At 37.3% G+C, this 14535-nt stretch overlaps 1 protein-coding gene across 1 annotated transcript; it reads left to right on the top strand.

Moving 5' to 3' along the window:
- Positions 1–2933: 2933 nt before the first annotated feature.
- On the top strand, positions 2934–5895 carry LOC143532749 (phenylacetaldehyde reductase-like). Its single transcript, XM_077027712.1, has 6 exons — positions 2934–3088; positions 4634–4803; positions 4883–5074; positions 5142–5307; positions 5396–5582; positions 5680–5895. Exons 1-6 carry the CDS (start codon positions 2971–2973, stop codon positions 5825–5827), a joined length of 981 nt encoding a protein of 326 aa, XP_076883827.1. The 5' UTR covers positions 2934–2970; the 3' UTR covers positions 5828–5895.
- The last annotated feature ends 8640 nt before the right edge of the window (positions 5896–14535 follow it).

Genomic DNA, 14535 nt, shown 5'->3' on the forward strand with positions numbered 1-14535 from the left:
TAATCCTTGTAGCAAATCGACATCTCTACAGCTGCTGGAGTGAGTCGAGTCCTCCTAATCGATATAACCCTGCCAGAAACAGAAAAAGCAGACTCCGAAGCTACCGTGGAAGCTTGGACCGTTAGTAAATCTTTGGCCATGGCGGCGAGGATCGGAAACTCATCCTCCTTACCTCTCCACCAAGCCAGCAAATCAAGACTTCTAAATTCATCCGGAGTCATGTGTTTCACAAAGTTGGTACCACCATACCTTCCAAGTTCACTGCTTGGGGTGTTTACCCTTTGACGTTTACCGGCGTCTTCCCAAATCATGTAGTACATCCCCATTTCAAGGTCGGTTTGGGATTGGGATTGGGCAACAGCTCTTAACGAGTCATGAATTTGGGAAGACGACCCGTGTTTTGTAAGGTAAACATCATACATGTTTGCCAATGTGGTGTTGAAATCATTCTTTAAAGTTTGGCTATAATAGGGGTTTTGATCGTCGTTTAACCCTAGCTCATCACAAATTTTTTCTATTAAAGCTTCAACACCACCAACATTGATGCAAGGGTTTAACGCAGCCGCACAGGTCAAAACAGCGGGTAGTTGTTGAAAATATTTTATAAATTTTTCTTTCATTTTTGCACCCATATCAAAATAAGGTGCACCCCTACAATGAATTTCAGTCAACTTTGTGCACATGACAGCAATTTTTGGTAAAGCAATGGGGCTTGTTGGATAGTAAACCCCGGATAAACTAGTTGTGCAAGATTTAAAAATTTGAAGAACCTCCGTAACGATCTCAATCAATAACCAGTTTCTAGGATCGTACGGTGCACATTTACCCCTACTTGACATTATTTGATGAAACGCAACTAGTGATTCTTTTTGTTGGATGGCTTTCTCAAACATATCACAAGTCGAGTTCCATCTTGTTGGACAATCCCAATTGGGCCCCAACCATTGACAATTAGCTTCATCACAAAATTTTTTGTATCTTGAAAATGTTTTATTGTTGCTAAAAACATCTCGTAACATTCTTTTAAAATTGTTTCTTTGCGTTTCGATCACGTTTAACCCATCTTGCACGGCCAAGTTGATAATATGTGCAATGCATCGGCTATGAAAAAACGCTCCATCACAAATAGGTTTATACTTTAATTTTAAATGGCCAACCGCGGCCGTATTGTTGGACGCGTTATCAAACGATATTGAAAAGATTTTATCTTCAATCTTGTATTGTCGAATGACTTTATCCAAGAGTTTAAAAATATTTCTACCCGTGTGCGGGTAATCAAACAATTGAAACGCAACGGTTCGTTTCATCATTTGCCACGACCGGGGGTCAACCCAATGAGCCGTCACACAAATGTATGAGTCGGGCGAACCATTAGGTACCGACCACACATCCGTTGTTAAGTTCACACCAGTTTGTAAGTTTGAAAAGTATGAAATTAGTTCGGATTTAGCGTTTTTCCATGCTTTAAGCATATCTCTTCTAAGGGTCGAACGACTTACGTGTTGGTAGCGTGGTTGAACATACTTTTGCATCATCTCCGTGAATTGAGGGTTGTCGAAGTGGTTGAAAGGAAGTGATTGTTGAATCACAAAGTTGCCAAACTGTTGACGTACCGCTTCAAGGTCGTACGTAAACACCGTTCCTTGATTCGTCATCTCCGGCTGCGAACTACTTCCGGATTCGTCCTTCAAGACCTTGCAAGAGGGCCTTTCTACATGAGCTCTTAAACTGGAGTTTGCTTCTTTGTTATAAAACTTCAAACAATGTTTGCATCTAGCTTTTTGGGTTCCGTTAGACATTTCGCATAGGTCGAAATGTTGCCAAATATCTTGGTTTCGTTTCGTGGGGATGACCTGAACGACGGTTTCTCCCGTGTTCGAGGCACCCATGTTGACCGATGAAGCAGCACTTTGGGAGGCCATGATAATCGACTACGAATTAAGAGTGGTATACTCGAGTATGAAATAAACGACTACGAAAGAAGAGCGTTTGGAGTTATAATCGCGTATGAAATAAACGTTTAGAGCTTTTGGAGTTGTATAATCAAGTGTGATCTAACCAATACCCAACCTAAACTATATATAGATGTTTGTGGGGGTAAAAAAACCAAAAAAACGGCTAAAAAAACGGGCAAAAAAAAAAAAACGGCTATAAAGCCGTTTGGTAACGTTCGAAAACCGGTTTAACCGGTTAACCGGTTATTAAAAAACCGGTTAACCGGTTTTTTTATAACGGCTATAAACCGGTTATTTTAAAAACCGGTTAACCGGTTTTTTAATAACCGGTTATTAAAAAAAACCGGTTTTTTTTTATAACCGGTTATAAAACCGGTTTTGGCTCCAAAAAGTATAACCGATACGTAAACCGGTTACGTAAACCGGTCAAACCGGTTTTTAAAAAACCGGTTTTCCGGTTAACCGCCCAAACCGGTTCCGTAACCGGTTTTTTTGAACACCTCTACCTGGACACTTTGTATGTAATGTAGCAATTAATTTATGTTTTGCATGCTAGCTAATGTATACTTTGTATGTAATGTAGCTAATGTATACCACCACAAGTCTGGGAATCAACCTAAATAATTGATGGTTGTAAATGCAACATTAAGGTCTAAACGCGGCGTGTTTTAGGACAACGACAGACTTCACCAATCAAATCATCCGTCGACGTCGTCAAATCAATCACGTCGAATAAACTGCCACGGTAAAGACTAAATGCAGCGTGTAGTGGGGTGTACGGTGTGGTTAGGAGGAACCAAAAAAAAGGTGGCCAATGGAGTTTTAAATTCTTTATACTTTTTCAAACATATGGGTATAAAAGATGTGACGGCCTCGCAAACAATAATGATGATATCCGTAATTACTCAAAGTACAGATGAAAGGTAATAAACTTGTAAGTAGTTTATTTTTCTTGTAAATATTCGATCAAACCGGAGTCCAGTACCACCACAACGTATCTAGGAGTTTCAGACATATGGATGGAGAAGGGAAGGTGGTTTGCGTTACTGGAGCTTCAGGGTACATAGCTTCATGGCTCGTTAAACTCTTGCTCGATCGTGGTTACACCGTTCATGCTACCGTTCGCTCCCTCGGTCAGTTTCATATCCAAATTATTATTCCCAAACTACTATTTTAATTTGTTTGTGATGAAATTGTTGGTTAACCCAAGCCAATTAAGATCATTATGATTATCTGAACTCGACTTAAGATTATTTAATCAAAATTGTTCGTTCGTAATTATTGAAAAGTCTCCTTTCTTGATTTCGCATAATTGTGAAAGATTATTTATGACTCTAAATTTGTTGACCTGTTCAAGAACAGTGTTGACTTGAAAGACACGACTTTAAACTCAAAAGTAAAGGTGTGTGAAGTCCGTGTTTTAAAAACCGGTTCAAACCGGCCGGTTTAACCGGTTAAACCAGATTTCGCACAGCAAGCCGGTATTTTGAATCCAGTACTTTTGGCCGGTTTCTAAACCATCGTACCGGCGGTTTTTGTCTAAAATACCGGTTTTTACTGGCAAACCGGTTTTATGTCCGAGAAATTATTGATTTGCGGCCCATATTTTTTCAAAATTACTTTTAACCCAACAATTAACATTCAAACGTGTAAACTTTCGGCTAATTTTTTTAAAAATTGAGTGCTTTTCCATTACTTTTTAATATGAATTAACTTTTGGATTATTTTTGAATTGAAGTTACATTTATAGGATATTATAAGGTAATTTATTCAACCGGTTGAACCTTCCGGTATAACCCGGTTGAACCGGTTGTATCATTTTTTAGCCGAATCTTAGAAGTCTTAAATTTATCAGAAGAAAAAACACAAAAAAGGTTCATTATTGGTGAGCATGCCCCATTTGTAAAAAAGCTTGTTTGGATAGACTTGGTGAGCATGCTCTCCACTGTAAGGAATTTCCGGGATTTAAGTATCGTCATGACCGGGTTAGAGATGTCTTATGGGATGTGTTTAGACGTGCCGGGATCTCAGCCAAGAAAGAGGCACCAGTTAACTTTTTGACTAATCCGCGAGAGGGGAGATCTACCCTGCGTCCTGCGGATGTTCTTGTGTTTGGCTGGGCAGGGGGTAAGCATGCGTGTGTTGACCTCACTGGGGTGTCCCCGTTGATGGGGCTGAGAGACAGTGGCTTCGTACCGGGACAGGCGGTTTTGAGAGCGGAATCTAGGAAGGTTGCTAAGCATGAGACAGCGTGTTTGGAGAATCAACACGTGTTCATTCCATTTGCCTTCGACACTTTTGGATCCCTAGCTCCCGAGGCGGTTCGCTTCTTGGAGCGAGTGCAGAAGGTGGTCCACAGTGACTCGCAGAGCCCGAGGAACCAAGGATTTATATTTAGTAGAATAGGCTTTGCGATTCAAAAGGGGGGTAGCGGCGCAGCTTGTTGCTCACTTACCCATTATCCAGATGTAGCTCGGTTTGTGTTAACTACTAAAAGAATAAAAATAGTTCATTATTCAAATTTGATATGCGTTATAATTAAGTCTATCATTATTTGAAGCTAACTTAATTATATACAGTGACTTTTTTTTGTGCAAGATAAAATAGCTAGTACGTTTCATATATCATTTTGTTTAATTTCTTTTAATGGCTACTGATTTCTTTAGAATATACTGCAGATGATCCAAACAAGACAGAACATCTACTTGCTCTTGATGGAGCTAAGGAAAGGCTATCATTATTTGAAGCTAACTTAACTGTAGACGGATCTTTTGATACTGCATTTAACAGGTGCGTTTGTGTCTTTCACACAGCATCTCCTGTTCTACTTTCAGTTGATGATGCACAGGTCAATTTTTTTTTAATCTTCCTTTTGTCTAACTTCTTGAATTATTTGCCAAAAACTTTTTTTTTCGTTTTCCCATCAGGCGCAATTGATAGATCCTGCAGTTAAGGGGACACTTAATGTTCTTAAGTCGGCTGCAAAAGTTCAATCTCTCAAGAGAGTGGTCTTGACGTCTTCAATGACTGCAGTAATGTTTGGCTCAAGACTTCCAGAACATGGCGATGTGATGGATGAAACCTGGTTTTCAGATCCATTAGTTTGTGAGCAAAAAAAGGTATAGATTCATCTCAAATGGATCGGCTACAAAATGTAGTAACTAACGAATATTTTGTAATTTACAGTTGTGGTATCCGCTTTCAAAGACCCTTGCTGAGGATGCTGCTGTTAAGTTTTCAAAAGAGAATGATTTGGAGTTAGTGGTTATAAATCCGGGATATGTGATCGGTCCCCTCTTACAGCCAGCTCTCAACCTTACTTCCAAGGGCATTATAAGCCTTATCAAGAACGGTAGTTTGTTAATTGTTGATTACAACTAATATTTATATGCATGAATCGATGTTTAGTTGTGTAAGCGATTGGATTCTATTATTTCCAGATAAAGAAGTGATTTCAGGTGGAATTTATAGGCTTGTGGATGTGAGGGATGTTGTTGCTGCGCATATTTTAGCTTTTGAGAACCCGGAAGCTAATGGTAGATACTGCACGGTTGCCAAAGTTGTTTCGTCTTTAGAGATCATAAAGATTGTAGATAAGTTGTACCCGAGTATTGGCCTTTCTGAAAGGTAACACAGAGACAACACGATGACATGATTTTCTTGTTCCACGTCGCAATATACGACTCAAAATCTGAATTACTTATTTTCTTTTGAGTGTTGGTAGGTATAAAGATGGGGAATGTGATGAACCTCTAACTTACAATGTATCGAGGGCAAAAGCGGAAAGTCTAGGTGTGAAGTTTAATCCATTGGAGGTAAGCATCAAGGATACTGTCGAAAGCCTCATTGAGAAGCACTTCCTAAGCTTCTAGCTAGAACACCAGATTAAATGCATGCATGTGTTTGTTTTATAGCAGGTCTACGATGAATCTAAACTAGTTGACCTGTGTTTTGTATTGTTAATTTTTAAATTTTAATAAGTTCATTGTGAGTTTCTAAAACGCTAATTGATGCATGTTCATGGGTCAGTATGCAAACAATGATTTGTAATTTTGGATTCATTTTTATCTATGTATGTAATATTGGTGATATGTAATTGGGACTTGTAAAGTACTTCCATGCATAATAATGTAAACCAACTCATGAGTGATAAGCAGGAAATGGTTCATGTACATCTTTATTGTACATAATAACGGAAAGCTTTCTTCTCTTAATGACCAGCAATTTTTAACTCATTTATCATAAATCTTATCTTTAAATAAATGATAATAATTACTAGCTTGTTGAAATGACCTTTGTTGTTCACATTTACCTTAACTTCAATGTCCGTATTATAAAAACAAAGGCAACATCTTCAAGATCATATCAAAGCGACAACATGGAGATTGAGCTAACAATATGGTCTCATTTAGCGTTAAACTAATGATAATTAGACTAACGTATGCAAATGTAAACCTACCCAAAAAGGCAGGGTTAAATAGTAAATACTACGTTTTTAGATGATCGGACATTGTGTCTTAGTTTCAACGCATTGTAGTGTATCGAATTAAACGGGTTATTATCTATGCCCAACTTCACTTTGGATGTTTACTATTGGTATTGTTATGAAATTCAAGTGTATTTGAAATTAATGTATTTATTTATTAAACGCTTTCATATGTATTTGAGATGAAAAAGTGGGATCCGTTTTTGCAAAGAATGCTATATACAAATTAACGGTATATGTAAAATACGATGTTATAGTGGAGCTTGAAGTTGTGAGTGCAAGTGCGATAGAGCGAGAGGATACTGAGGAGTTGTAAAGAACAACTCTTCTGGAACATGTAGGCTTGTGTTTCAACTCTTGATCTAGATAGTTTTCTGAATCGTGTTCTCTCACTTTCAAATTAAATCAAGTATTATAATTATACAAAAACAATAATCATATAATAAAGACAGAGAGAACTTAAAAAATGAGTGTAAACTTGCATGTTAAAAAAACCATAATAATTCTTTCATACAGGAGTTGAACCATAACAATGTCTCAGTTAACATTTGAAGTGGTTATGGTTTTTAAAACTCAGTCCTCAAGAAAATGTCAAGTGGGAACTAGTTACCAACGCCAGGCCCAGTCCATAGGAGGGCAAGGAGGCAGGCTACAACCCAAGACCCAGTAATCCGTGATGGGCCCAAAACTTTTAAAAATGTATATATTGTTTTTGATAAATACAATAATAGATTAAAAAATAGTGGAGTGGGAAAGCATGTTTGCTTGTATCCCAAATACTCAAGTTCAATTCCACCATTACAATAAACATTTTTTTTAAATGGATAAATTATCAAATAAACTTGTAGAGATATTCCACACCATTTTATAACCATTTTTACACAAAATGGCTATATTACTATATATATTGTTAGAATCCAAATTTTATAGAAATAAAGTTGTTTTTTTATTGTTGATTACTTATCTAGTTACATGCGATTTATCTTATGTGACCATTTAAATCATAATTTTACCATTACCATTAGCACATTTAAATCATTATAGCTATTGAGAACAATATATTCGACAGTATGAATTATAAAATGTTGATTGAGACCTTTGCTTCCAATAATGCTAGGAAACGTTCACGATCCGTAGTTTAAGTATATAATTAGATCGTTTTGCTACAATACTATAGGTATCTCGATATGGATCTAACAACTAATCCTGGATCAATCCATAAACTCGGTGAGCAAAAATCATTAAGTTTATCTGGATCCCGGATCAAGAAAACATACACACAATATGAGAGAAAGAGAGTAGAAAGAGAGAGATTATTTCCAAAAGTCTTTACTAGAATATAGAGTATATTATGTATATATACTCCCTATCTATTATCTAGGTTAACATTATAACATGGGCCTCATGGGCCAGCCCAACATGAGCAATTACAAAGTTCTCGGTCATAGCCCATACATGCAAACAAACAAAACAAGAGCATACAACTATACAAGCAATACTAATGAAATACATCAAATACAAAAGCATCAAAATAAATAAACAAGATGGGACCTAACAAATACTTTTATTTTTTTTATTGTTATCACAACTACATAAATAATATATGAGTTATTAATTCAGTTTATATAGCAAATCATTTTTTCACTTACCCCAGGCCAAGATTTTTTAAAGATTCTCGGTGACTACCCTAACCAACATCAGTCGAGTTGCCACTAACACTCAATTTACCAATTCTCAAAATTCCATTGATTAATTATTACTGATCTTTGCTTGTCGTGGATGTTGGCCTGAATAGAACAAACAATTAGATCAAACAAACGAATATGAGATATTTTGGATGAAAACCTACGACTCTTTTCATATAATCAAACAAACTTAACGAGCGAGCATTACAAAGTTACAAAGAAAGAGACTCTATGACATACAAAAAAAAACCTAAACCCTGATTTATAGCTCTACTTAACTTTTTTTCCAATACAATTAATAAAGTCTCTCCAAGGCAAACATTTCCTAAACCTATTACAATTCAATTAACTAAAATAAATATAACATAATAAACCTTTAACTTTATTAATATATAACATTAACCTTCATTCACTCCCTTAATCTTGAGTTTGAACCACCAGGAACTTGAATCCAAATAGTATTCTCAACTCTTCAACTTTAATCATTGGTACGTCTTTACCATTTCTTTCAGTTGTTTATAACAAACTTGTTTAACAGATTAAAAGAAAAGGATGTGATTAAAAGTAGAGTATAAACCTCAATACCCTTTTTAAATCTTGCCACCACCCCACTTTGAAACGAGTCTTCAATCATTAGTGTGTATAATTAATTAATCCCATAAAAATATGTATAAAAGTTAGGCCATGGGGTACAGCGGTGAAGCTTGGACTGAGGCACTGGGGACGCTCTCTCAAAATGTATACAAAATTTCACAAACGAGGGGTGGGGGCTCAAATTTCAGGCGAAAAAGGCTAAACTTAAACTACGTATAAAAATTTTCAGCCGAAAACGAGTAAATTTACACTGCTACGCAAAAAAACAGGGGGGGGGGGGGGTTACTCTAACTCCTTTTAACTTCACATAAACATCATATTACTTATTTTTCTCTCTTACACTCCATCTCACTCAAAGGAAATGGTTTGATCATTTTAACTCCATCTCACTCCTATTAATTGTTAATTTAATATATTGTTTTGTCTTTTAACCCGTTAAAAGCATAATCCGTGACCCATTTTAGACAAATTTAACACATGTGAGGAGTGGTTTAATCCATCTTTAAAGTGTCATGTCTTAATTTATGTTAGGGTTAGAATATATGTCACACCCCGACTTAGGGCCTAGGTGTGTGATCACAAGTTGGTACCTGTTTTGTAAATATATCAGAGTTTATGGATTAATTTTAGCGGAAGACTTTAGGTTTGAATGAAATATTAATTTACATTGAAAACTTATTCGGGAATTAAATACCCGAGTATCGCTTTACAAAACATATGTTTCTATTACAAGGATTTTAGTTATAAAAAACGAAGCCATCTTGTATGCGCTTCTATCTTCATATAGACTCCAATCCTTGCTAATGCTACTTATGCTTAATTACCTGCAATGGGTTGGAAAAATACGTCAGCTATATGCTGGTGAACACGTATGACTCGATAAAACATTTGAATGGCATTATAATACAAATATAGTTTTCTTGACAACCTCAGCGGAAGTATTTCTACTTCTGGTATATGTACCACTGCCCTACACACACAACGTATTCCCCAAGCCAAACGACCCTGAACTGAGAACTGGTTATGACCGTTTAAGATCGTGGATTCATTGCCTTTGATTGATTGATTTGAGCTTTAGCAGTTATGTTTGGATCCATACACATGCGTATTCGGTCTGTGTTGATATTATTCTCTACTTTGTATTATAACGTTTTAGAGATTTAATTATCTCATGTAGACATTGATTGACTCGTTAAGACAAACGTCCATTCGTCTCATTGAGTATAAATATGTTTTGACTGATTAAAAAAAGGTTAAAACATTCACCTATACCGTCGGTGTTGTAAACCTTGACTGATTGATTGAATGAGAATGATACTTAACCTATACATGAATAGGTTTGTATGAATGATTTGAATGATGATTAAGCTATGATTGTAAGCTTAACCTTGAAATCGTTTATCTTTGATTGTGAATGAAAACACTTAGTTTTATGTGACGTTTGATATAACATGCTTTGGCCTAATAGGTTCTATCACGTTAGTAAGTTTCTCCAGGTAAGTAAACGGGTCCCTCGGTTGATTGGGATTTATGCGAATTACTTTTCCTTAGGCAAGAAACTTACCACTAGTGATATCCCCCTTCCAGTTACTACATGCCCGTCAAAATATATCTTTTGTTTAACATTACTTCATCATGAAGTAACGTTTATGAAAACATGATTGTGAATGATTTGTAAAATACGATCAAGGTTAAAGGCCATAGCCTTGATTGATAGTCTAAGCAATAAGTCAAATAACTTAAACGTAACTCCTGCCTCAGATTGGATGCTTAGATTGATTGATAATAAAAAGGGAGGATCTTGATCTACTCGCTTAAGTGTTTGCTACTTGATTATGACTTCGTTCTTCGCACGAACTTTGAGAAATTGGCACGTAAACTTGACACGGCAATGGGGCACGCCTTTATAGGTTATGTGTGTGTATATGGAGGTGTGATGGGATGAATGGGGTTCAAACACGTCTCCTCTCCTTTTATAGGCGAAATTGGACCCCGTCGCGGTACGCGATGGGGTTCTTGGGACCCGTCGCGTACCGCGACGCCGCACTTTTTACGCCGCCTTATGCGGTGGTGACACGTGGCCTGCCACATTGTGCCACGTGTTGACACAATGTTGGAAACGTGTCTGATGACTCACCAAGCCCATCACGCTACGCGATGGGTTGATTGTTACCCCGCCGCGTACCGCGAGGGGAGCAAATTTTCAGAATTTGCATTTTTGGTCCCTGTACTTTCTAAGTTAGTAAATTTAAGCTTAAATTAAAGAGGGTAAAAGACGCGGTGTTACATCCTCCCCACCTTTTGAATAATCTCATCCTCGAGATTTATTGAAATAGATTGGGATACTTTTTCTTCATTTCTGACTCGAGTTCCCACGTATACTCGCGTCCTCGTTTTGAATCCCATTTGACTTTTACGAGCTTGAGTCTTTTGTGCTTTAGAAACTTAATTATGTTATCTTCTATTTGAATCGGCTGTTCTACAAACTTAAGCTTCTCATTGATCTTGACATCTTTCAATGGCATTGCAAGGGTTTCATCGGCTAAACACTTGCGTAGATTGGATATGTGAAACACGTCGTGAATTCCTTTCATTTCATCGGGTAACTCTAGCGGATAAGCAACTGGTCCGATTCTTTCGAGTATCTTGAATGGTCCAACGAATCTTGGACTTAATTTTCCTTTCTTCCCGAATCTTACTACACCTTTCCAAGGTGAGACTTTAAGTAATACTCTATCGCCTTCTTTGATCTAATGGTTTGCGGCGAATGTCCGCATAACTCTTTTGTCTATCCCTTGCCGTTTTCAATCGTTCACGGATTTGTATTATTTGATCGGTGGTTCTTTGAACAATTTCAGGTCCTGACAACTGACCATCACCTGTTTCAGACCAACATACAGGTGTTCTACACTTGCATCCGTACAATGCTTCGAATGGTGCTGCTTGGATACTCTTATGATAACTATTGTTGTACGAGAATTCCATCAGTGCGAGATGAGTGTCCCAACTTCCTCCTAAGTCGATAACATACGCAAGAAGCATATCTTCCAAAGTTTGAATTGTACGTTCATTTTGGCCATCAGTTTGGGGATGGTATGCTGTACTTAAGTTTAGTCGAGTCCCCATAGCCTTTTGAAAACTGGACCAGAAATTTGAAGTAAAACGACTATCTCTGTCGGATATGATGGATAGCGGCACACCATGTAAGGATACAATGTTTTCGACATATAAGTGTGCTAACTTATCCATGCTGAACTTTTGGATTGGAATGAAATGAGCAGACTTCGTAAGTCTATCTATAATAACCCAAATTGCATCATTTTAGCGTGAAGTTTTTGGTAACTTCATGATGAAATCCATAGTTATCATATCCCATTTCCATATTGGTATTTCAGGTTGTTGTAGCAATCCTAATGGCTTCTGATGTTCAGCATTTACTTTCGAACATGTTAGGCACTTAGCTACATATAAGGCAATGTCTTTCTTCATCCCGATCCACCAGTAATCATCCTTTAAATTTTGATACATTTTGTCACTTCCCGGATGCATCATATACTTTGACTTATGTGCTTCTTCAAGAATCTTGTCTCTTAAACTTCCGACCATCGGTACCCAAATCCTTGTACCGAGTCTAAGTATTTCATCACTTCCTTTAATCAATTGATCAATTGTGTCGTTCTTTTTTTCGGTTTTAATGTTCCCTTCTTCTAGTGCCAACTTCTGAGCTTCTTTAATTTGACAGGCTAAATCGACTTTAAGTTCCAATCTAAGAGCTCGAACTCTCTTTGGTTTTTCATGTTCTTTCCCACTTAAAGCGTCAGCCACGACGTTGGCTTTTCCTTCATGATATACGATCTCACAGTCATAATCATTAAGTGTTTCCATCCAACGCCTTTGTCTCATATTTAGTTCCTTTTGATCGAATATATGCTTCAAACTTTTGTGATCAGTGTATATTGTGAATCTTACACCATACAAATAATGTCGCCATAACTTCAACGCGAAGATTATAGCACCTAATTCAAGGTCATGCGTGGTGTAATTCTTTTCATGAACTTTAAATTGTCTCAAAGCATAAGCAATCACTTTCTTTCCTTGCATCAAAACACATCCCATTCCCGTATGCGAAACATCACAGTAAATGGTAAAGTTTTCTAACCCTTCTGGCAAGGGCAAGATAGGTGCATTAGTTAACTTCTGTTTGAGTGTCTCAAATGCTTCATCTTGCTTCGGTCCCCATTCAAATTTAATTGCCTTTCTTGTGAGTGAAGTTAATGGAACAGCTATTCGAGAGAAGTCTTGAATGAATCTGCGATAGTAACCAGCTAAGCCTAGAAAATTTTGGACTTGAGTCGGTGTCTTGGGTTTCTCCCATTTGGTTATAGCCTCAATCTTTGCTGGATCTACTTGAATACCCTTCTCATTTATAACATGACCAAGAAATTGTACTTCGGACAACCAAAATTCACACTTAGAAAACTTGGCATACAATTTCTCATTCTTTAGGGTTTCAAGTATGATCTTGAGGTGAACTTGATGATCGTCATTGGATTTTGAGTAAACAAAGATGTCGTCAATGAAAACGATAACAAACTTGTCTAAGTATGGCTTGCAAATCTGATTCATCATGTCCATGAAAGCTGCTGGAGCATTAGTGAGTCCAAAAGGCATAACGGGGAACTCATAATGTCCGTATCGGGTTCTAAATGATGTTTTAGGTATATCTTTCTCTTGTACCTTCAATTAATGATAACCCGATCTTAGGTCAATCTTGGAAAAACAACTTGCTCCTTGAAGCTGATCGAACAAATCGTCGATTCTGGGTAATGGGTACTTGTTCATGATTGTGACCTTGTTCAATTCTCGGTAATCTATACACATTCTCATCGATCCATCCTTCTTCTTTACAAACAGAATTGGAGCTCCCCAAGGTGACGAACTCGGCCGTATGAACCCTTTTTCTAAAAGCTCATCTAACTGTTTATTTAATTCTTTAATTTCTGTAGGTGCTAGACGATAAGGAGATTTGGCTATCGGTGAAGTTCCTGGCATGAGATCAATCTTAAATTCTACTTCTCTATCAGGCTGGGCTCCTAGTAACTCATCAGGAAATGTATCTTGAAATTCAGATACAATCGGTACTTCGTCCATCTTCTTGGGTTTGGGTTCCTTGGTTACATAGGCCATGAATGTGAGGCATCCCTTACCTATGCAATGGCTTGCTTTGATCTTGGAAATGATTCCTACTTTTCCTCCTTCCTTATCTCCGGTTATACGAATGGTTTTGTTATTAGGTGTTCAAATGTCGATGGCTTTGCCATTACATAGGATACGGGATTGATTATACGATAACCAGTCCATACCTAGAACAACATCAAAACCTGCTAATGTCATAGGTAACAGTCGTACAGGAATGACGTGATTGGCTAAAGAAATTGTGGCATTCTCTAAAGCCTCGGTTATTCTACTTACATTTCCATCAGCAGTTTCTACTTCATAATGTTTATCTAATTTAACTAAGGGCTCATTTAATAGACTACAAAATTTATAATCTATAAAGCTTTGGTTTGCACCCGAGTCAAATAAAATTCTAGCATAAACATTATTTATAGGAAACGTACCGGTGATCACGTCCGGTATATCTGATGCTTTGTGAGTGTCTAGCATAAAGACACGAGCGTTTCCTTTCTTAGCATCGGTCTTCCCACCGCTGCCACTTGAACCAACCGTCACTACCGTTGGCTTCTTCTTTGTACATTCAGTACTATAATGTACCTTCTCGCCACACTCAAAACATACACCAGTCTTCTTCCTA

This window comes from Bidens hawaiensis, unplaced genomic scaffold (genome assembly GCF_021521415.1).
Source record: "Bidens hawaiensis isolate Kalapana, Puna unplaced genomic scaffold, B.hawaiensis_p1.1 tig00009541_1, whole genome shotgun sequence".
NCBI lineage: Eukaryota > Viridiplantae > Streptophyta > Magnoliopsida > Asterales > Asteraceae > Bidens > Bidens hawaiensis.

Excerpts from the sequence above, each read along its gene's own strand:
- LOC143532749 (XM_077027712.1), top strand. The coding sequence starts at position 2,971 with ATGGATGGAGAAGGGAAGGTGGTTTGCGTTACTGGAGCTTCAGGGTAC. Across the intron at positions 5,075-5,141 it reads TAGTTTGTGAGCAAAAAAAG|TTGTGGTATCCGCTTTCAAA; the intron begins GTATAGATTCAT and ends TGTAATTTACAG. Across the intron at positions 5,583-5,679 it reads AGTATTGGCCTTTCTGAAAG|GTATAAAGATGGGGAATGTG; the intron begins GTAACACAGAGA and ends GAGTGTTGGTAG.